Source organism: Xyrauchen texanus, chromosome 8 (assembly GCF_025860055.1).
Source record: "Xyrauchen texanus isolate HMW12.3.18 chromosome 8, RBS_HiC_50CHRs, whole genome shotgun sequence".
NCBI lineage: Eukaryota > Metazoa > Chordata > Actinopteri > Cypriniformes > Catostomidae > Xyrauchen > Xyrauchen texanus.
The window spans coordinates 5,050,334-5,075,357 of record NC_068283.1 but is presented as its reverse complement, the minus strand read 5'-3'; the positions used below and the strand labels follow the sequence as shown (position 1 = coordinate 5,075,357).

At 38.4% G+C, this 25,024-nt stretch overlaps 1 protein-coding gene across 3 annotated transcripts in view; it reads right to left on the bottom strand.

The window, feature by feature from the left end:
- Positions 1-7,667: 7,667 nt before the first annotated feature.
- LOC127647416 (gastrula zinc finger protein XlCGF57.1-like) overlaps positions 7,668-25,024 on the bottom strand; it is a 31,690-nt gene continuing 14,333 nt past the window's right edge. Inside the window, exons 1-2 of one of the 3 annotated variants that reach the window (XM_052131633.1) lie at positions 20,255-20,540; positions 7,668-10,176 (exon numbers count right to left, since the gene is read on the bottom strand). In XM_052131633.1, coding sequence (XP_051987593.1) covers positions 8,891-10,176; positions 20,255-20,336 — 1,368 coding nt within the window. In that variant the 5' untranslated portion in view covers positions 20,337-20,540 and the 3' untranslated portion in view covers positions 7,668-8,890. Of the gene's footprint in view, positions 10,177-16,652; positions 16,663-20,254; positions 20,541-25,024 lie in introns of those variants that run through there. The other 2 variants (XM_052131634.1, XR_007971056.1) reach the window with 2 other exon arrangements.

The window sequence follows — 25,024 nt, the reverse complement described above, 5'->3', positions numbered from 1 at the left end:
AAATTTGGGTTTGGTGATTTTTTCTGTAAAGCTGTCAGAACAATGTACTGTAAAGGCAATAGCTCCATCAGACAAAAAATGGAACCTCGCCAAGATTTGAGCTGCAAAGAGGCATCCGACAAGACTGCCCTGCCTCACCTTACCTATTCATTTTATGTACTCAACTTCTTTCTATTCATATTAAAAATAGTGCTTTAAAAGGAATTTCCATTGCAGACAGAGAAGTTATCCTCACCCAACTAGCAGATGATACTACTTTATTTTTTTTAAATGCCAGTCAAGTGCCAGTTGCTATCAAAACAATTTAATTATTTTCCGCTTAAATCTGAATAAGTGTGAACTTTTTTTCCATAAAAGAAAGCGATACCTCCCAGGTCTGTAGCATACCTATCAAAGATAAGGTCACTTATCTTGGGATTACTATAATGAAAAATGAGGAGGAAAGATGTTCTGAAAATTTTTGTTTAATTAGTGATAAGACAAAGAAGAAGCTAAATCAATGGCTGCAGAGGGATTTATCTTTGAAAGGACGAGTGCTGTTGACAAAGGCAGAAGGTTTATCCTGTCTTACTTATGCAGCTATCCCTTTGTTTGTCAACAAAAAGCTCTGTAAATCCATTGATAACTTGCTATTCAATTTTATTTGGAAAAACAAGACGCATTATGTGAAAAAATCTGTTATTATGAACATATTTGAACGTGGTGGTCTAAACTAAGCAGGAAACCGATGGAGTGCGTACTCCAGGTAGGGAATGAGGTTTTGCCCCAAGTGAAGGAGTTCAAGTACCTCGGGGTCTTGTTCACGAGTGAGGGGACAATGGAGCGGGAGGTTGGCCAGAGAATCGGGGCAGCGGGGGCGGTATTGCACTCGCTCTATCGCATCGTTGTCACGAAAAGAAAGCTGAGCCGAAAGGCAAAGCTCTCGATCTACCGGTCAATTTTTGTTCCTACCCTCACCTATGGTCATGAAGGTTGGGTCATGACCGAAAGAACTAGGTCGCGAGTACAAGCGGCCGAAATGGGCTTCCTCAGAAGGGTGGCGGGCTTCTTCCTTGGAGATAGGGTGAGGAGCTCAGTCATCCGTGAGGAGCTCGGAGTAGAGCCGCTGCTCCTTTGCGTCGAAAGGAGTCAGTTGAAGTGGTTTGGGCATCTGGTAAGGATGCCCCCTGGCCGCCTCCCTAGGGAGGTGTTTCAGGCACGTCCAGCTGGGAGGAGGCCTCGGGGAAGACCCAGGACTAGGTGGAGAGATTACATCTCCACACTGGCCTGGGAATGCCTCGGGGTCCCCCAGTCAGAGCTGGTTAATGTGGCTCGGGATAGGGAAGTTTGGGGCCCCCTGCTGGAGCAGCTGCCCCCGCGACCCAACTTCGGATAAGTGGTTGAAGATGGATGGATGGTCTAAACTTTCTGGATTTTACAACCCTCAATAATACTTTTAAAATAAACTGGATTAAACATTTTCTAAAAAACCCTCATCTACTTGGAATTTTATACCTAAGTATATTTTCTCTAAGGTTGGTGGTCTAGAATTTTTACTTTTATGTGATTATAAAATAGAAAAGATTCCGTTAATTTTATCTGAATTCCATAAACAAATGCTCTTAGAATGGTCTTTAATCTACAAACATAATTTCTCCCCACATAGGTGCTTCATCTGGAATAATCGGCTTATTAAATTCAAAAATAAATCCTTATTTTATAACACTTGGTTTAATAATAACATATTTCTTGTATCTCATCTGTTATACGATAACGGTTCATTATTGAATTATTCTGAATTCCTTCACACTTTTGGCATTCCAATCACCCCAAGAGAATTTGCAATTGTCATGGATGCCATCCCATCTGGTATTTTAACTCTCTTAAAAGGGACTGGAAAACCGGATTGCCTACCTGTTTTGGATCCTAGGTTGACCTTGGTTGGTGATATTTGTTTCGGAACTACTTCAAGGAATAATAATCGTAGTATTCGTTCTTTATTCCAGAGAGATGTCATCAGCTCCCCCAATGTTGTTCCCTATTGGTCTAATTTTTTTGACAACTTGAATTGGGGATATATATGGAATTTACCTTACAAATACCTGCTTACGAATAAAGTAAGAGAAGTCTCCTTTATAATTTTACATAGATATTATCCTGCTAAGCAAAATCTCCTTAGGTGTTAACTGCTCTTTATGTGGTGTATGCCCAGAAACAATGGCACACCTGTTCTGGCAATGTCCCTACACCAGCACTTTTTGGAAAGATTTGTCCCGATACACTGCTGGTAAGCTTTTCGCTAATTTCTCTCTGTTATGGAGGGATGTGCTGTTTGGTCTCCATGCTAACAAAGGTAAAAATCAGGAAGAAGTATGCCTAATTAACTTATTGAAATTTAGTCATTCTAAACCTTCCTTTGTTGCTTTTGGTAAAGAGACGCATCCATCTATGACTCTAAAAATAAGAAGCCTGCTATTATGTTCTATCTTTAATGTATTTATTTGATTCTCCCCCTGGCTCTTTGTTTGTTTAATATGTGCTGTATTAATGACGTTTTTGTATGTTCTTACTATTTGTTTTGTTAAACATCAATAAATAAAAAAAAAATAAAAAAGAAGAGCGGGAAAGACATGTGACCAGATTTGAAATCTTTTTTCTTTTCTTTTTTTCCTCCCCATTTTCTTCTTTTTTATTTGTACGTGGGACATAAATTGATGGAACAAAGGAAACAAATAAATAAATAAAATAAAGGGAGGGGGAAAAAAACGCTTAGAAGTGCTCCGCTATAGTGAAGTCTACAGAACACAACAGTGTAAACTTTGGTTCCCACCGAACAAAAGTTCCGAAGACAAAATGGAGAAACTAATTATTGCCGTGGCGGGTTTTTCCGTAATACGCGATCTGTCCCTGTTTGTTTAAAGGGATATATGTATTTTATTTTGGTAACAAACAACCATAATTGAAATTAATTTCACACTTAAAAGACGTCATGAAGATATACGCTACTTGTGATTGGTCGGCAAAAAGATACCGGTAGATATGTCTGAATGTTTTGCGGAACCAAGTATTCCGAACGAACATTGCCGCCTATTTCAACTACGTCAGAGCATCCACGAATCTTCCATAGCGTTGTTGGCAGGGCAGCCAGAGCGAATTCTGACGCTCGCGCCACCTCTGGTCTGAACGCACGTTAAAGCAACCAGGCTTTAAACACCAGCTTAGGAATCATTTGTATTGTGACTTGTGAGTGAAGTATGTTTGTACATTCTTCTGGTTTGTGGATTTGTCAATTGAGCATGTGAGGATTTGTTGCATGCATTTGTAAATCTGTCACTTGCTTGTGGATCCCCAGTTAATTATAAACCTGTTGAGGTTATGTTTTCACTCTATACGTGTCTCATCAAATGTAAACGCAAGCTCTTCGGCAAGACACCTGGATCATTTCACGTACGATCACGCAGCTTTATCGATGTAACGTAATCGTTTCGGTTATCGGATTTATGGGGCCCTAAGCAGAATTTTATTTAATTTTAACAGTAGCAAACCCACAAGAGCGGTCAGGTGTTCATTTGCACTTTAATATTCAAAGTCTTACAGTACTACAGTAAGTGGCATACTTAATGTGGTGTACTAAAAAGTAGCAAAATAAACCAGCAGACCAAACTGTAAGCAAGTTAACCACTTTAATTGCTTTTGGTTAAAAAACAAATTAGCAATGTGCAGAACAATCAATTACAAATAAAAATAACTTAAGATAAACAGTGTTACATTAATAATTATAATTAGAAATATTAATCTCAGGATATTCTACAGTAACCTGAGCAACTACAAAGGCTGCTGTGCTATTAATTTACCTGCAACATCCACTGAGGTTGAAACAGACATGGAAGGAACAGTAAGATCAGTGGATGCATGTGGTGGGAAGTGCTGCCGCCTGCAGAGGACAGACTTGATGAAGGTTTATCCATATAAATATATTGATCTGGGATTGTTGAAAACTCACCTGCTGTATCGTCATCAGCACTGGCACTTGGGGCAGGTGGCATTGGTTGTGCCCCACCTCCAAAATATTTCAACAGTGCTCCTAGGGAAGTTTCATAAGAGTACATAGTTGACAGAACAGAATGTTATTTTAACATTATTATACACAGCAGCAAGCCATCTGTACACCTAAAACAACTCTTAATCTATATAGATAATTGAGGCATAATAGCAAAGACCCCAAAATCATAGACTAATGTAAATAATGTTAAGCTGTTATCAGTACCAAGTTTATGGAACAGAAGCTTATTTATTTTTTTACAAAGATATAACCAGGAACAAGTTACTTTTACAGAGAAGACAAAATCTTTAATCTAAAACCATCTAAGTTATATGTTGTATTATAATATATTAAGATGTCAAGGCTATTTACAGATGTTTAATCAAATGTGAACTTTCCTAAAACAAGAAGACATGCTACCTATGCTATGTTAACTAACTAGCCAGCTAACGTTAGCTCGCAACATAACCTAGCTACTTAACATAACTTTATCTTGCTGTTTATTCTCTTCAGTTTTTTTTCTTTTTCCTTTTCACTGCACCAGAGGGATATGTCCTGCAGCCCGTTAACATAATATTGTGTTTTTGTATAATTGTTTCAATATATATATATATATAATTTTTTTTTTTTAAAAATCAAGCTGTCATTTCATGTGCTCATGGGGGCCCCCTGGTGGCCATGGGGGCCCTAAGCAGTTACTTAGTTTGCTTGTGCCTTGGGCCGGCTTTGGCGTTCCTAAGCTATTCAGTGCATAAAAGATACAAAATAAATATCCTCTTCAATTAAAAATGTAATCTGCTTGCAGGTTAATGTTGGTGTTTTATTTCCTTTCATCCCAGGACCCAGTTTAGCTGCTTCGGAAGTGTTAGTGACTTTATGGTAAATGGCCTGAATGCAAAAGTTTGTGTAAAATGATAGGAAGCCCGTACTTGAATGGAGGGGCATAAGTATATGTTTGGCAAACGAAATAGCAAGTGTTCTAAACAGAGAGGACTTGTGAAGAGAGAGACGTTACGTAAAGGTTGTAAAACCTTGCGAATGTGTTTTGAAAAGCAAAACATTTGTCTTGTAAAGACGCACTGTTCGTCCATGCCCATGAAGAGGCCATGCATCTAGTTGAGCATGCTTTAACACCAATTGGGCAAATCTTACCCTGCGACTCGTAAGCATCAACGATCCAGTGAGAAAGTCTTTGCTTGGAAATGGACATTCCTTTTGTGCATCCTCCATAGCACACAAGAGCTGATCAGGCAGGTGCGCTCAACGTATGTGTGTAGCACCTGCATAGGGCATAACAAATGCAATGATTGTTCCTCATCTGAATTAAATGGAGGAGGGAAGAAGGCTTAAAGGTGAACCGCCTGCAGTCTGAAGGGTGTACTATCAATTGACATGAATTGTCAATTGATAGTACATTTACAGTAAGTCACACTGACCCGTTTTACTGAGGCCAGAGCCAACAGTAGTGTGGTCTTATTCGAGAGCATGTGCAAATCAACAGAGAACAAAGGCTCGAAGGGGGGCCCGTGCGCTTTTAGGACCAAAGTTAGGTCCCAACTCTGAGGTGGATTTAATCATCTTGCTCCTCTAAGGAACTTTGATTAAATCATGCTTACCAATAGTGGCGCTGGCTTCAGGTGCATTGCACGCAAATATAGTCGCCACATAAACATTGAGTCCTGCTTCTAATTGCTTTTGAAGAAATATGTGAATTTATGGGGCAGTTTACTGGGTCTTTGCCATGTGAAAGACACCAATCAGTGAACATATTCCATTTTAGCGGATAGAGGCGTCTCGTGGTTGGTGCTCTGGCCTGTAAAATGGTGTTTATGACTGAATGCATCAGTTCTGGCATGTTTAGCATGCTCCGTGCAAAGGCCAAACGTGTAGGCTTCGCAGCTCTGCCTGGGGATGCCAAACTGTGCCTTGTGTTTGAGAAAGAATATCTTCCTTCAGCCGTATTTCACATGGAGCTCGTCCAGCATTTCTACCATCTCCAGAAACCAGGACTGATTGGGCCATTTCGGTGCAATTAACATTGTCCACTCGGGCTTTGCTGATGACAGAATGGAGGCGTACCAGGGGAAGCACACAGTAGCGTTTCACCGGGGGAAGCACATACTAGCGTTTCACCGGGGGAAGCGCATACCAGCATTTTGCCAGCCATACTGTGGGCCCGCGCATCATGGCGACATATATACGCCATTACTGTTGTGTGGTCCGAATGAATCAGAATGTGGCGATTCACAATATTGGAATGAAAATCTCTCAGATCTAGAAAGACTGCCGGTTGCTCTAGGCGGTTGACATGCCACGGCCGTTAATTTTCAGTGGGGCAATCGCCGCATACATTTCGTGAACATGTGGGTAGCCAGAGACAGACTGGCCCAAGGACAGATGTGCGATAAGCTGTTTCGGAGTTAACATTTTGAATGGGTGTGTCGCAAGTGCGCGATTAGAGCATCTCAGAACTACAATGGGCCGAAACCCGCAATCCTTCTCCATAATGAGGAAATAATGGCTGTAAATCACAGCCTGTGGTCGCAACACCGGCATATCGTGTGGTTGGACCACATATTGTTCTCAAATGTTGAAAACACCAGCTCTGACACGACCGTGAGGACTTGCAACACACTGCAGTGTCGGAACAGTGGAAGACAGAATACTGTTGAAATGGGTGGCCAATATGCAAATTGGATCATATAACCATGTTCTATAGTTTTTTAGCATCCTGTCAGAATGCCAGTAAGCGCTCGCCACATGTCCACGTAACAGGACAGAGGGCAATTTGGTATGGTCACCTTGCGGTTGCGCATAATGTGATGCTCTGAAGAGGGGAAACTCTTTATTGAAAAAGTGTGAGCGTCTTGTGCATGTGCAACGAGCGCTGTAATCTTTTTTTCAATCTTGGTAATTCATTACAAGATGTAATGTACCGCTCACCACTGGGAAGCGGTTGTGCAAAATATGGGCTTTGAAGTGGGCGCAGTACTCTTTTTGCAATCTTTTATTGCATGTAATTAACGTGAAACACAGAAAACAAAATATGAAACAACATTTTGAACAACGATATTCCATTCCTGACAAACATCAGTGGGGAAGAGGAGAACAGTATTGTGTGTCAGGAGCGCGTTGCTGCACAGGGCTTGTGCCGAGACAGCTGCCTTTGTTTGGGCCATGGCTTGAGTGGCTTTACTAGCGGCTCGGCGGTGACATTTGGCGGCACTGAGGCAGCTGGTGTGGGGTTTTTAGCCAGATGCTAGACCAAGAGCGCGGGAGCAAGTCGGTTGTGATGAAGTACTGCTCCATTTTTGCATTAAATGTCTCATAGCCTGTGATTGTTGCCGAGTCGTGACGTAGCGCTCAGCAGTTCTATTCACAGAGCCTCCGAAAAGGCCGGCTGGAGACACCAGAGTATCAAATAAAGTGGCGTTTCCTGCATCCCACATTTCCGGGACTTCCAAAACATCCTACAAGAGAAGTTTACATACACCTTAGTCAAATACATTTAAACTCAGTTTTCGCAATTCCTGACATTTAATCATAGAAAACATTCCCTCTCTTAGGTCAGTTAGGTTCCCTACTTTATTTTAAGGATGTGAAATGTCAGAATAATAGTAGAGAAAATTATTTATTTCAGCTTTTATTTCTTTCATCACATTCCCAGTGGGTCAGAAGTTTACATACACTTTGTAAGTATTTGGTAGCATTGTTTTTAAACTGTTTATCTTTGGTCAAACGTATTGGGCAGCCTTCCACAAGCTTCTCACTATATGTTGCTGGAATTTTGGCCCATTCCTCCAAACAGAACTGGTGTAACTGAAGTTTGTAGGCCTCCTTGCTCGCACATGCTTTTTCAGTTCTGACCACAAAATCGGATTGAGGTCAGGGATAGTGATGGCCACTCCAATACCTTGACTTTGTTGTCCTTAATCCATTTTGACTCAACTTTGGAGGTATGCTTGTGAACACTGTCCATTTGGAAGACCCCTTTGCAACCAAGCTTTAAATTCCTGACTCATGTCTTGACATTTTTCTTCAATATATCCACATCATTTTTGTTCCTCATGATGCCATCTATTTTGTGAAGTGCACCAGTCCCTACTGCAGCAAAGCACCCCCACGCTTTACAGTAGGGATGGTGTTCTTTGGTTTGCAAGCCTCACCCTTTTTCCTCAAAACATAATGATGGTCATTATGGCCAAACGGCACATTTTTTTGTTAAAAATTAAGATCTTTGTCCCCATGTGCACTTGCAAACATTTTATGACCTTTCAGATTATGTCAATATAGGACTCATTTTACTGTGGATATAGATACTTTTCTACCGGTTTCCTCCAGCATCTTCACAAGGTCTTTTGCTGTTGAATGGGATTGATTTGCACATTTCGCACCAATCTACCTTCATCTCTAGGAGACAGAATGCATCTCCTTCCTGAGCTGTATGGAGGCTGCATGGTCCCATGGTGTTTATACTTGCATACTATTGTTTATACAGATGAATGTGTAAATGAACCGAGCAAAGTAATTTTTCTATTTTTTTTTTTAAATGTGTTCTGGTGAAGAAAGTCATACACGCAATCCCATTTGCTTATTAAATTTTGCAACATAAACAGAATGTGGGAAATAGCACATCATTATTTACATTCACAGCTAGTTCCAGGTTAAATGGATTAAAAATACTTTTTTACATTGGTTATCGGTATCAGCCCAGAAATTCCATATCGGTACTTCCCTAGTCTAAATCCCATAGAGAAGTAGACTAGAATCTCATAACAGCCTATGTATGCATGAATAGTCCAATGAAAATTATTTTCAAAGCCTTGTGTTCGACAGTACACCGATGCCAAGCGTTCGCATGAAAATCGTTTAGGCTTTAGGCTTCTCTTCAGTGTGAATTCTCATGTGGACATTAAGGGATACTTTAGAGGTGAAACTATTACCACACTGAAGGCATGTGAAAGAGTTCTCTCCAGTGTGAAATAGCATGTGTCTTCTAAGGCCTAATTTGACTATGTAACCTTTTCCACACTGATGGCATGTGAAAGGCCTCTCTCCCGTGTGAATTTTAATGTGCATGTTAAGACCTTCTTTCCGTGTGAAACTCTTTCCACACTGATGGCATGTGTAAGGTTTCTCTCCAGTGTGAACTCTCATGTGCACATTTAGATGTCCTTTATAAATGAAACTCTTTCCACACTGATGGCATTTGAAAGGCTTCTCTCCAGTGTGATCTTTAATGTGTCTTTTAAGGCCTAATTTGTCTGTGTAACAATTACCACACTGAGGACATGTGAAAAGCTTCTCTTCTGTGTGAATTTTAATGTGCATGTTGAGATTTGATCTCCGAATGAATTTCTTTCCACACTGAGGGCATGTGAAAAGCTTTTCTCCTGAGTGAATTTGAATGTGCATGTTGAGATTTGTTCTCCGAATGAATTTCTTTCCACATTGAAGGCATGCAAAAGGTTTCTCTCCAGTGTGGGTACTCATGTGCACATTAAGGGATCTTTTAGATGTGAAACTATTACCACACTGAGGGCATGTGAAAGGTTTCTCTCCGGTGTGAAATAGCATGTGTCTTTGAAGGCCAAATTTATATGTGAAACTTTTTCCACACTGAAGGCATTTGAAAGGCTTCTCTCCTGTGTGAAGCAGTTTGTGTGTTTTAAGGCCAGATTTATTTGTGTAACTTTTTCCACACTGATGGCATTTGAAAGGTTTTTCTCCATTGTGAATTTTAATGTGCATATTAAGAGTTAGTTTTCGGGTGAAACTCTTTCCACACTGAAGGCACGCGAAAGGTTTCTCTCCAGTGTGAATTTTAATGTGTATATTAAGACAGTATTTCCGTGTAAAACTTTTTCCACATTGAGGGCATGTGAAAGGTTTCTCTCCAGTGTGAATTCTCATGTGCTCATTGAGGGATCTTGTACACGTGAAACTCTTTCCACACTGAGAGCAGGTGAAGGATTTTTTGGCTTGAGTTTTGTTTTGTGAGGAATTCTTCTCAGTCTGTGAGCAACTAAAAGATTTTTCTCCAGTTATGAAATGAGGGTTCTGATTCTGGTGCTCCTCCTTCACTTCATTCAGGTCTTGACTTTCTTCTTTCACTTCTATCGGTTCTTGTTTTTCCCCTTTCATGTCCTCCATGTCTAAGAAGAAAATATCAATATCAAATATTAAAAGTGACCCTCAGTGTAATGGATGTCTACAAGGGTCGAGTGTCAATTTTTAAATCATATTTTATATGCAAACATTTTATATTAAAAAAGGGTCTTAATTCCAACAATTAGGGCTGCACAATTTGGCAAAATCAAAAAAATGAAAAAGTGTTCATTTTGTCACATTGGAATTGCAACTGCATTACATTAAATATTTATCATCTCATATTGCTGGTGCTTAGAAATCAAGGCTCAACGAACAAGAAGGCACAACACAATTTATGCTTGACTACCACAGCCTTCCCACGTAAGATTGCTTTATCGATTCCAGCAGTGACCACTTTAATTAAAAATGAAGAAAAAAGTGTCAAATATTTGACACAGTGATAGGGGTTCAATCTCACACTGGCTTGCAAAAGCTGGCACTGAATGATCACAAGCAGTTATGCTCGGATCAGGATTTTTTACAGCCGATCACAGATTTTTTTTGTCATCTGATTAGCCGAAACAGATGCTGTTCATTTATCTTTTTTGATTAATTAATTTCACTATTAACTGCGATTATTAATGTTAATTAAATCTCGGTTAATTTAACCATAAGAATTTAGAATCTATGTTTAAAACCATGAAATGTTACACATGGCACAGAAATTATGTATGTATATACAACATGTATAAAAAGTAGATCATATTCTGTTGTCCACATTGCTGATAGCTCTGCGCACAGTATACGTGAAGCAAATTTGGCCATCAGCACAGTCTGCTCGGCCTAGATTTTCTCGACAGGCAGATGCGGTCCTCGTCTGTGCACATCATCGCCACATGCGCCTGCCATTGGCTGCACTAAAAGAGTATCACTAACCAGTCGTAGTGCACATAGTATTCGTTCACGGTGAAGAGAGTAAACTTTTGAAAGGCAACCTGGTCGACTGGGCAAGATCAGATCCGGAATGCAGAAAAACCAAAGTATACCCAGGCCTTGTAGCATCAAGATCAAAACACTAGATTTAAAAAAAACGAATCGGATGGGTCTTCGCAACTGTAAGTGATATATAACAAGAAATGTGTTTCTTGTGCTTAAATAGTGCTTGTTTAACAAAGAATGGATTTACGCGGTTATTCTTCTTACATCATAAAGTTGAAGTCAGAATTTTACATACACCTTAGACAAATACATATAAACTCAGTTTGAAATCGTAGAAAACATTCCCTGTCTTGGGTCAGTTAGGATCACTACTTTATTTTAAGAATGTGAAATATCAGAATAATGGTAGAGAATTATTTATTTCAGCTTTTATTTCTTTCATCACATTCCCAGTGGGTCAGAAGTTTACATACACGTTAGTATTTGGTATCAATGCCTTTAAATTGATTAACTTGGTTCAAATTTGGGATGCACCGAAACGATACCTGGATCGATATCGGCTCCGATACTGAAGCTTTTAGACGGATCGGGTATCGTTGTGACGAGCCCAATCCAAATCCGATACTGTGTGTTAGTCATGTTCGTTACTGTCAAGCTCAAAAAATGACATAAAACAACCATAAAAACCCAATTAAAGTAGTTCATATAACTCGTCCATTTTATTCAAACCCACTTGAAGACGTGCGATAGCTCTGTGAATCACAAAAGGCTGTTTTTAATAAGTAAATATGTAATGCACGTGCAGCTCCAGCGCGTCAGTGAATGACGCTGCACTATTTACACAACACACACACACACACACACACTTGAGGCTATTTTTAGCCTTCACAGCAGTGCGCATTATTTGAGCGCTACTCACGAACAACATCTCAGATGTAGATGCTCAATAGTTCGGTTCACTTATAATACTGAGATTTCCGATATCGGAATCTTAAGAGAAAAAGTGGTATAGGTGGATCCCTAGTTCAAACGTTTTGGGTATCCTTCCACAAGCTTCTCACAATAAGTTGCTGGAATTTTGGTGCATTCCTCCAGACAGAACTGATGTAACTGAGTCAGGTTTGTAGGCCTCCTTGCTCGCACATGCTTTTTCAGTTCTTCCCACAAATTTCCAAATCAGATTGAGGTCAGGGCTTTGTGATGGCCACTCCAATACCTTGACTTTGTTGTCCTTATGCATTTTGCCACAACTTTGGAGTTATGCTTGGGGTCATTGTCCATTTATAAGACCTATTTGCGACAGAGCTTTAACTTCATGGCATAGACAAGTATCTATATTCACAGTAAAATGAGTCCTATATCGACATAACCTGAAAGGCAACTAAGCAAGGAGCTTCGAAGTCAGCTGACCGAATACGATCTCTCTCTAGTCACACCACCTTCCACAGTCTGCCTTTATCCTTAATTAGGCTTAATTAGCCTGATAAGGGACCGGGTGTGTATAATCACAACCCGGCCCCGCCCTCCACCCTGTCACAGTAAGATTAAAAGGCTTGAACTTGTTGAAGTTGTCAAACATAAGTCTAATTAATGCACAAAACGACTAAACGTAACTGAACAGAACTAGTGTTACAATGTCATGTGAAAATATTAACACAAAGCTGACAAGCCTATGTTTTATGTAAGTGAATTCCCTACTGGGTTAGGATGTTAGAGGTTTACCGAATTGTAAAAAAACCAGACAGATAATTCCAAATCAGGGCTCAACAATAAGGACTACACGATAGAGGTCTGCAACCCAACCCAGGCCGGACGGGATTCGGCTCAGTTTTTCAAGTAGGAGTTCGGGTTCAGGTCGGGTTTGTATGAATGCTTACCAAACTCGTTTCGCACAGGGGCCGTTCACATCGAACGTGTTTTTGTGTGTGTCTGTTTTCCCATTGTTTAAAAACATGCTGAACGAATGTCTTTGACATTTGCACCGCATCTCGCGCAGGACCGGCACCGTTTAAACACTGTGTCAAGTTAAAAAGAACTTAAAATTGACAAAAACGCATGTTGAGACACTTGCGCTTAGTTTCATTCTTTGTGCTGCGTCTAGATTGTTTTTAGCACAGTTGTAACAAAGATTCAACGTTCTAAACAAGTTCAGCAAAGGAGAGGACTGCTGCAGTGTTTCATATTATTCCAGATTGTTCTGCACCAGTCGAAGTTTCCGCTTATAAACGGTAAGGAAATGCTTTTTTCCCCTTGTGCTCTAGTGTACTAAGGGGCTGCCGTGCCTTGTTAAAACTGTGTGTGTTTACTGTTTCAGTACTGTTACGAATGTTGCATGTATGCTTACTAAAAATATAGCCTAATGCAACAGTACTTGCTAGGAGAAATTAGATAGTAAGCGATTTCGGGTTCGGGCCTAAATTTGACAGTATTGTTCGGGCCGAGTAGGGGCTGGCCACAAAATCTCGGGTACTGCTCAGGTTTCACTTTAAGGCCTGTGCAGACCTCTACTACACGATGGCCCGAGGTCAGTGTGAGAGAGATTTGGACCTTTTGCTAGAACTGTCACTTGCCTGATTAGGCCAGTGCTGCATTTATAACCATAGTGCAAGCAAACAACAAGCGAGAGAGCACAAAATTACACGGTGCGAATACAGTCTTCTAAACAAGCACTCAGAGACAAGCAAACATGATTACATTTAGCTCGCAAAGACTCGCGAGCTCATAATATAATGGATGGACCAAAGGCACAGTCACGTGAGTACACAAGAGTGTGCAGACACAGATCGTGCTCTCCTAGAACTTATAAACACTCGCCATATAATAGTTATCATGTTAATATTGTAACTCATGTCATGTTTTTGTTGAGAAAAACAAGCCTATCCACATGCTCTGTAAACTATACTCATTTATACACACCAGCTTAAATTATGGGATGTCCCTTACCTCAGCTAGCATAGTCTTTCTCGGATGCCATGTTTGTGGTTTACAGAAGCATCGCGGGGATTACGTTGCTACGAGGACACTGCTTTCTGACGAGCTGCACACAGTAAGCCACATTCTCACAATAACCCATTTCGCTGGTCTGAACAGTTTGCTCAACAAATGTGATCAAATGTGTCCACACTCGACAGTGCCACCCAGTGCATTCTGTTATAATGCCAGTTTTAGTTTGTGTGTTCAAGATTTAACATGCATCTCACTGTATATATGGCCAGCAAAGCACAACTTTGCAAAATTTGAATAGTATTTTTACTATTCGAAAAATTATTGCAGAACAAATATTGGAATATTCCACGACTCGTGCACATCCCTAGTTTAATTATATGCTGCCTTTATGTCCCTTTAAGAGATTCTGAATTTTGGCACATATTCACTTGCATTGCATGGACCTACAGAGCTGAAATATTCTTCTAAATTTTTTTATTTGTGTTCAGCAGAAGAAATTAAGTCATACACATACATGATGACATAAGGTTGAGTAAATGATAAGAACATTAAAATTTTTGGGTGAACTATTTCTTTAATATTATGTATTTATGAATTTATATTAAAGTGCTTATATGGGGTTACTACATAAGGCATAAATCATATCTTACAAATTATAAATGTGATAAAATTTTGGGGGAAATGGTCTTAAAAACATAACATATACATTTTTTTTAGCTTTGGACAAGCCATGGTGGTAAAAAAACATCTATTTTGAGGAGTCGCGCGATGCCGTGTGGGGATCGGACGAGTGAACAGCGAGCTCTGCACACTTTGCTAGTTTTTAATCATTTTATGTCATAAACCGGTGGGATTCGATTCACCCTGCTACATAACTGTTCTATGAAGTCAACATGTCAAATAATAAAAAATCCTCAGGCTCTGGAGATATTAAAAGACACATGCTCAAGTTTATACTAGAGCCCGACCGATATGGGATTTTTGAGACAATACCAATTTTAGATGGGGGAAATTCACCAATTACTGATATGGTGGCTGATATAGTTATTTTTTTAGCTGGAATGAAAACAGACATTTTCTATGTGTTCACCGATTTTGCACTGATATGACTATGCAAAGGTACTCAGAAGGCTGCTTTCTTAAACAAATATTTTGATCAAAGAACATTTGACATTATTATTATTATTATTATTATAATACATGGTCAACAAATTCTAGAAATGAACACTGATAAAATAAAGAATAAATGAAAATACAATAACTAGCTAAATAAACATCAGTACTGTATATTATCAGTCAAATGCTGACTATTTTAATACTGCCAGTCAGTTAGGGTCAGGTGTTAAAACAAGAAGCATTTCCACCTGTCGAGTCAAGAGATAAACGGCAGCAGGGGTGTTACATCGTATTCTGCTATACAAGTAAACGAGAAACTTTAAACGGTGGAAAACCAGACTTTTAAAACCAGACGTTAATATTGTCATGGAGAGTAAAAGATGGACCAGCATTGTGTCTCACCAACTAGTTAACAGCGTAGCGTGAAATCAACACTCCACAGACACAATCCACCCCCGCACCGTTGTCGGCTGAGCTGCAAAAAGATGCTCTGATATTTACCTGATAGTCGACTAACAATTTAGTTGATGAGAAGAGTCTTGGTCGACCAAGTTTTGATTAGTTGGTTGGTCAAAAACATTAAATAAAATGACAAACACTGGTATTCTGGTTGGACTCTAGGTGGTACTATGGGGTAATTTTTGTTAAGCAGGGTTAGTGTTATGCCTACACAATAAGACAAAAAGCAAGACACCTTGATTTCAAACTTTAAACTTTATTTATTTATTTTAAATAAAAGTTTAAATGAAACTGAAAAAAATCTAAAATAAATATATATATATATATATATATATATCTTTTCCATTTACCGTCAGGCAAGTATCCGTCTAAACATGCAGCCGGAAAATTACTTACACAAAAGAAAACATAAAAACAATTATAAATGTAACAATAATTATAATGATAATAATCACTGAAATATAAATCATGGTTCGAGGTGAATGTGTTTTTGTATTATTTTATATATTTTGTATTTTACAGGGTGCAGAGTTGCGTTCACAATAAACTGCTCAGTGGAAATAAAGTGAACTGAACTCAAAACACCTATTGAACCAATATGTCTGATTTGCAGCATTCTAGACGATACTGTTCTTGCAAAAACAAAAATCGGAAGGCAGAAACAAAGAGTGAGATCCTTAGATGCATGTGTTCCACGAGACTGCACGACTCGGTATCAGCGCGTCATATATGCATAGATGGCTTTTCTGTCACAAACTAGTTAGCAGCATACCGAAAAGACACCACCAAACTCTGCACCGCTTTACTCTGCCCTGTCTAGAGAGCCACCAGACTCAGAGTCAGCTCTGTAAACAATGGAGTCGGAGCGCACCCTGCTGTACAAACTATGTAATGACACCAATTCTAAAGCATTGTTTTCCGCATTAAATGTTCTCAAAAAAGGTAAACATATTAGCAGACACCAATATATCAGTAAAAGGCTAACCGATATATCTGTCGGGCACTAGTTGATACCCCAGACAGGGCAGCAGACCAGGGAATTAATTTGGACGGTGCGGTGGGAGAAATTCAATGCCAAATGTCCAGCATGTCTGTAATGATGGAGAAGGTTGTGGCGGACTTGAAGGTTCATGCTGTAATACGTCAATCGATAACTGCGATGGAAACTAAATTCAGGCAGACATTGTCTTTCATAAAGTCAGTGGGGTAAATAAGCCATTTGGTGATTTTCATGTTGCCCCCAAGAGAGCTTGATTCACTGAACATTCACTTGACTGTCTGGGTGTCATTTGTGTGTGTGTGTGTGTTAGTTCTGCCAAGCAGCTGGAATTTGTTTTGTGTCATAACACTCCTTCGGGACCGTAGTGGATGAATCTGCATGTTACTTGTGTTTATGCCTCCGTATTGGCTGCAGTTTGTTTTGTGGAGTATTTTTGCTGGACATTGGAAGGATTAGGTCATCTGCTGCACTCATGAACAGCTGGCTCACTGAACATTCGTTTGACTGCCCAAGGAAACTAAATGGATTTTTTTTTTGCGTGTGCTGGTTCTGCTAGAGTTTGTTTTGTGGAGGAACACACAGAGACATTTTGTGAATTAATCTACACATTCTTTTTTGTTTATTCTCCCTATTGGCTGGAGTTTGTATTATAGATTCTGTTATGTAATTCTGTCTCAAAAAATTTGTATAGAAACACGGGACTTGAGCAATCCAATGGCAAAGCTGTCGCGGGGGTTCTCGTAGGCAAACATGGACTGTTTGAGTTTAGAGGGATGGACGTCAGGTAGTTAAAATTTAAACTGAACATTCAGTTCGCGGTTTGACTGTTGCACTATTGTTGGAATGTGGTCTTTATAATTTTATTTTTGACACAACCAATGTCAAAATGTTAAAATGAGTGGATTATCTCTCACATGTGGAATGTGAATGGGTTGGGACACCCCTTATAAGGAAGGTTAATTCTCTTCTTAAACATAAGAAATATGAAATAGTGTTTCTTCAAGAAACACATCTTTCCCCACAGGAAGCTGAAAAATTTGGGATAATATGGGGCGGACATATTTTCTTTAGTGCTGGCTCAAGTAAGAGCAGGGGAGTAGTTACATTGATAAGTAAATTCAAATGTCTCAAACGGAGTACAGATAAATTAGGAAGAGTCATAATTGTTTAGCATAAATTCAGGGGCAAATGTTGATTTTGGCTAATATTTACGCACCTAACGCTGATGATCATGGCTTTTTAATGGATCTTGGAGGGTTGCTGCAAGCCGCTGGCACACAACATAGTATAATACTGGGAGGTAGGGCTGCACAATTAATCAAAAAACGAAATCGCGATTACGATTACGGCTGCCACGATTATGTAATCATGAAAATTTACGATTACAGCGTTCAATTCAAGTCTGCTCCTGTTGCGTCAATGGTTTCTATTTACAACGTGTTTTTGCAGCGGTTGAGTATTCTAACCGATCACTAACATATCCGTTTCGCAATGAAACAGCAATGGCCAATCAGAGCTGCTTAGATTAGTCCTCCGTCCTATCTGTAATGACAACTGATCCTAATGCGCAAGTTTTAAACATCTGAATGGCCAGATGCTTGTTAATGTTCTTGCGCTGTTCGCGCAGCACACTAAAATGAATACTGAAGAAACATCACCTGACACTTGAAAAGAACCTGTAGAACAAGAGCGAAAAGCACTTTGTAATTATTTGGGATTCATTGCATATCGCACTGCTCGCTTTGAATGTAGATGTTTAATACACTGCAAATGAGCAACAAGACAAAACTAAAACAATCCCGTTCTAATCAAGGCACAGTTGCAGTGTAAATAATAGAGTTTTTATGCTGATTAGACAGCTTTGTTTTTGATGTGAGCATTCGCGAGAGTGCAGAACATTGTGCGTAGCATCACTGAGCTTGTGTCGAAATGCAGATCTCTAACAGTGTAAACCTGCAGTGAGTGACAGCAGTCATTGTAATGGGAGAGTTTATCACATTGCTCGATTTCTGTGTACAATTTATAAAAAATGTAATAACAGTTTTGTTTTGTCATGTCAATAATTAGGCCAATGTGAATTTGATTTGTACAAAATAGCAATAAAATAATTCAGCTTAACTGTTCTAAAAGTGTGTTTTGGAAGGGTTGCCAACATAAAGAATATGGCATGAATAGCATATTTCAGGAATCACCGTCATTGTTATCGCGTCTGCTCTTATAAGACCCATTTTCCACGCAGCTTGTATTCGAAGATTTAACATTTTCAAGAATCACACAAACTCCGTAAACAAATTACTGTTTTTAATTTAGTCGATTTAAATCAGCTGTTAATAAGTTTGAATTAGTAATGGAGTAATTTAGCAATAATTACATTTATTCCATACCATAGATATCAATTTACAATCATTTTCATTTGCCTTACCTTATCAAACATTATTACAATATAAAATACAATACAATATAATGCTTAAAAGAAACTGGAGCGCAGCTCATATCCATCATTGAAATCTGCTACACTGAAGAACTGCAAGGTTGCTTACTTTATGACGTCATGGTATTTTAATCGACATTAATAATCACGATTACAATATCAAGAGCAATAATCGACATTTATGATTTTTGCTATAATCATGTAGCCCTACTGGGAGGAGACTTTAATCTATTGATGGATTCAGTCCTTGATTATAGTGAAGCAAAAGTGTGTAAGCCCCCTAGAGACACTTCAAAGGATGAGTAAAAATCTTGGTCTTACAGATATTTGGAGACTTTTAAACCCATCTGAGTGACTATAAAAAAATTTTAATCAGTCCATAAGATATATTCTAGAATTCCATCTTTTGCTGATTGTTCAATTGGAAACATCTTAGTCTCAGATCACGCCCTGGTGAGTTTAGAGGTGCTACCGCATATGGAGAAAAATAAATTATGTAGTTGGCGCTTTAATGTATTCCTTTTGCAAAATCCTGATTTCCAACAAATGTTAAAGGCTGAAATAAATGTTTCTATGGTTACTGGTCCTCATTATCCTCTGTGGGCGTGGCTTGGGAGGCAATTAAGGCGGTTTTAGGGGTCGGATCATACAGTATGCCTCATTTCACTGTGAGGTGAAATTCAGCAGTTTACTTTCTCTTCTCATTATTACATAATCTCAACGCAAAATGTTGTCCATGTTTATTTGGTTTGTGGGAGTAATATTGTACAGTTAGCAGGATAATGTACAGTTAGCCATTTGATTCGATTAATTTCAGCCTTTTGCAGTTTAATAATCACACTATACCATTTTTTGATTTGTCAAAAAGATTGTGCAGCCCTACAACAAATCTGGAAAATGTTTTGCAATTAAAAGTTCTGATCAATTGAATGCATTTTCAAAGTTGTTTTGTAAGGGAAGATCTGAAAGACGCCCTCTCAAATATGTATATGATAGCCCTCTATAAATGTATAGAATAAGTTTTCTTTCCGAATAATCTTTTTGACTGGGATTCTATGATTAGATTTGTCTGTCATAGTATCATATATTAAATCACAAATAATAATAATAAAATGTACATTATTAATAATATCAGACTTCTAACACATTGTTTTTAATAGAGGCAACTTTCATCTTCCCCCATTAATTCGTAACACGGATATTTCTCAGCTCATAAGGTTTTATAAGTAAAGAATGAAGTATGAACACCAACCTGTTTGTTCGTCAGTGTGTTCGGTTTTAATTCTGCATGCTTCTGGATAAGCCATATCTTCACTCTCCTCTTTAATAAACATCTTTACAACAGTGTCACACAGATTTCACTTGTTTCCTGGAGTTTTATACTGCGTTACAGACAACTCGCAATTCTCCCGCCCAAAATAAACACCGGAAATAAAACTTGAGAAGTCACTGAAGAAATAAAACAGACGAAAGTCACACATTTATTATCATTCAGCGCGAAGAATTTTCATTATCATCACCGTCATCATATTCTTCTTTTTTTCTTCTTCTCTAATGGCGAACCACAAAGGAATATTGCTCATTTTCGCCACCTACTGAAAGCATGAACCAGAGCAAGACCATTCTTACGCCGGGTTCGTTCACATCCTCCGTGCCCAGACGCGCAGTGAGCGGATACTTTAGGCATTGATCCTATTTTTGCCGCACGGTCTCCGAGGCTAATTGTCCTCTCATTGAATGGGGTGATAGCAAAGAAAAAACAGACATAATGTTATTTTTTCAGTTAGGCTACACATATATATATATTGAATATATATATAAAAAAGACAGTTCAACATTAGATTGTCATTTTTTACATGTGTGGGTTGATATCTACGCAAAGATACAGATTTGAGCAGATATTTACATATGTTTACATTCCGACTTACAAAATACTGACATTTTCAATTCAGTTCAGTTTTCACCCATAAAAACCAAAGATAGTTTTTTTTTTTTTAACTTTGTTTTTTTATTATTATTATTATTTAATTTTGTTTAATAAAGCAAGGGTTGTTACACCAATGACGGTGATAAATTCTCTTAAAAGATAACATTTTCTAAAATGGTATCGATAGCATCACAAAACACACCACTGATCTGACTTTTCAAAAAAAATATTTCACGTGAACGTTAAACCAATGACATGTTTAAATGAACCATGTGAAAAAAATTACAGTAAAATTATGAAATTATTAACCATGGTTGGAAAATCACTATATACACATTTGAGAGGCCTATCATTTCTCTGAACTTTGACCTCAGAAGTTCTTTTCCACAATTTTTATTTAAATACACATTTTAACATTTATAACACCAATGACACAAAAACAAAGGATTTTTAATTATTAATTCATATTTTGTTTTGCTATTATGCTTTCACTTATTAGACTTTGCTCTAATGACCAGATAAAATCAAATGAGTAAAATATAAACATATCATGTCATAACATGTCACAGAATTGATGTATCAGATTTACAGTCTATGGTATAAAGGGTTTATACCATAGACTGTAAAAAAAGATGGACGACGCACCTTCGCTCTTTTCCATTGGTGAGAACTGAAGCCGCCAGTGTCCCGATATGGCGCTGACATCTTGGGACTTGAGTCTGCGCAGTTGCGATTTCGGGACCAGACCTGCGCAGTAGGGAGCAGGAAGTAAAGCCGCTCGCTGAATCAATCGCAAGGACACGCCCCTGCACTTTTGACTTATGACGGTGTGAAATAATTAATTATATAAATTTTGATATTAAATTTAAAGCTCCAATCTCCTCAGTCCTCTGAAGATCCCAAAAAAATAGTCAGTTAAGGATGCTTCAGTGACTACTTCGCTCAGAGAACCTGTCCATCACAGCTGTCAATCATGATGTCACAGCACCGTTTTTATAGCATCAAATAACTAAAAACAAACTTATTTGGAAAACAAACACTTCAAATTACATCAACGTGATAGAAACTACAGTAAATGACAGAAACTATCTTTGGAAAAAAGATATGTGAAGTGTAATTTAATTGTTTAGTTGGTCTCATGTCCCGTTGAATAACATGGGGAGGCGGGGTTTATGACCTATACTAGGACCAGTCACCGGGGGGCGATCAAGACGTTTTGGCTTCACTTTTGAGGGCTTGTGCGGCACACTTGGTTTATACAGGTATTTGGCAAATTCAAATCTATATAAAAAATTAAAAAAAGAAGTGTAAATAGTTAATTATAGTCAGACGATTTTGTTTTATTTAATGTAAGGTTAGGTTATAGAAAATGCCTTTTAATTGTATTGTTTAATTTTAGTTTTTTGTCTAGTTGAAATCTTTTTCATAACTGAAAAGTAAAGGAGTTGTTACCATGTTTTGATAATGACCCAACACTGCTGTTTTCCTCTGTAGGAACGACGGTCACTGTCGTTATAAATAAACAGTTCTACAATAAATATCAGTACACTCTGGCTGCGGTGCTCTCAGGTCTCTCTCCTCTGATGCTGTGGCGTGGCTCTTAAGTCTCCCTCCGCCATCACTATAATGAGAGACAGGTGTTAAAAATCATTGTGAACCAGGTGACGAGCCTTACCACTCCCCCAGACTTTTTCTGTCATTTAAGGATCTGGAAACTGTTATTCGTGCTTTTATTTCATCCAGAATTGATTACTGTAATTCATTGTATTTGGGGCTTTCAAACACTTCCTTTTTATGTTTACAGTAAGTACAAAATGTAGTGGCTAGATTCCTGATTGGCAGCAGGAAGCACTGGCTTCTAGTTATATATAGAAATCTATTTGATTTACTTTTAACATTTTTTAAGGGTCTGCATGGCTTTAAACCTGATTATATTTCTGACCTTCTACATCATATATAAACCACTAGATCATTAAGGTCTTCACAGTGTCTGCTTTTGAAAGTCCCAAAGGGATTGTGCCTTCTCTGTTGCGGCCCCTTGCCTTTGGAATAGTTTGCCTCTTCACATTAGATCCTGTGGCACAATTGAGTCTTTTAGGACTAGTTAAATCTCATCTTTTCTCTATTGCCTTTGACTGCATCTATATTTTGGTTTATGTTTTTAGTGTGTTTGTGTTTAAATGTTAATATTTTAATTCTTCTAGTGTAAAGCACTTTGGTCAACATGTGTTGTTTAAAATATGTGATAGAAATAAATGTGATTGATTGATATGCAGTGTTTTTTTATTTATTGTTTGATTCAAACGATAATTTTTGTTTGAAAATAACAAGCTATGAAAACCCCAATACTGAAAAAGTTTGGACAGTATGGAAAATTCTAATAAAAATTGTGACTGTTAATTGTATTCACCCTGTGATATACCAAAAAAGTGTGTAACATCATCACTTCTAATAACACTTAAGAATTTGAGCACTGAAGAAACAAGTTTTTTATTTCATATTAGCAAGCAGAATTTCCCCCATTCATCCATTATGCAGGTCTTCAGCGGTACAATTGTACAGCCCTTCGTTGTTGTATTTTGCGCTTCATAATGCACCAAACATTCTCAATTGGAGAACGGTCAGGACTGTAGGAGGCCGATCTCATAAACAAACGCCAAATCACATACTACCCATATTACAAGTGCATGGCTGCATAAGCAGAGAGTGCAGGTGCTGTATTGGCCTGCCTGCAGTCCTGGCCTGTCTCCAGTTGAGAATGTGTGCCACATTATGAAGCACAAAATACGTCAATGAAGGCCCTGTGCAATTGTGCAGCTGAAGACCTGCATAATGGATGAATGGGGAAAAATTGTTACACAGTGGTAAACACTCAACTGTAGAGTGTTGCAATACTCTGATTTGAAATGAGTGTTCATTCAAATAAACAATAAATACATTCATAATAAATATAATAACATATAATATTATATATAATATAAACATCAAATGATGTGTTATTTATCTTTCAATTTAGAGAACAGATGATAGAAATAGGGATTACAAATCACTCCTTTTTATATTAGCATTTTCATATGGTCCAAACTTTTTCAGAATTGAGGTTGTAAATAATATAGCACTGTTTGATTTCCATCTAAAAAATTGTATTACCCTAAAACCACACTCAAACTGTTTAGGGGGCCCATCATTTAGTGCTGCAACCCAGACTGCAGTCTTAAGTGGGCCACTGAAGTAAAACTGGACAACATTAGCTTTTTATGAAGACCGTCTTTACTTTATTCAACCTAACATAACATTTCCGACGTAAGCACACTGCATATTATGCATCACAACTCCCCCCCCGGTTTAACATAAGCACCAAAATACATCTTATAATCACACAGTGCAACATGCTCAACTTACAATACTGTATTATAGAATCTTAATTAACAAAGCTATTTATTCACTTTACATTCAGTAAAGAATATATTGCTGTGGTCTTGACTTTGACTTGACGATCTGATTGGTCACATACTCAATTGTACACAGAACTAAGCACTTCATCACTAACTGGTACACTTTTGATTTATTGACACTTAATCAAACATTACACATAGTCCTTGTACTGTGCTAGCCTAATTGTGATCTGTCCAGACATTGTGCATGTTAGCCTTGATGTCTTAGAGTCTGTATTGTCTGTCTTTGTTTCAAGAGGTTGTGTGATTTTGTTTCCAGCAGGATAAATGTGGTTTTGTTCAACCACATCCTTATTCTGTGTTTCAGTGAAGTGTACTTTTTCCCAAATTTTCTCTGTATGTTACACGTACATTTCACGGAGGTTACTCCTAGTATGTCTGATTGTGTTTCCATTTGGTGTTTGAATCTGATAGCTTTTGGACTCACGGCACCTTCAACAACAGTTCCTTTTCATCTCGTTGTCTAGCTCTCTTTGCTCTCCAATGTACAGTGGAGGTAGGTCTGTTTGACTACAACAATCATGATGTGTTTTCATCATTGTTGTTCTCTTTTCCATGTGCATTCTGGATCTCCATGACTTGCTAAGAGGGTGGTGACAGGTCTACTAAAGAGTAATTCTGTAGGGGAGGGTAAATCAAT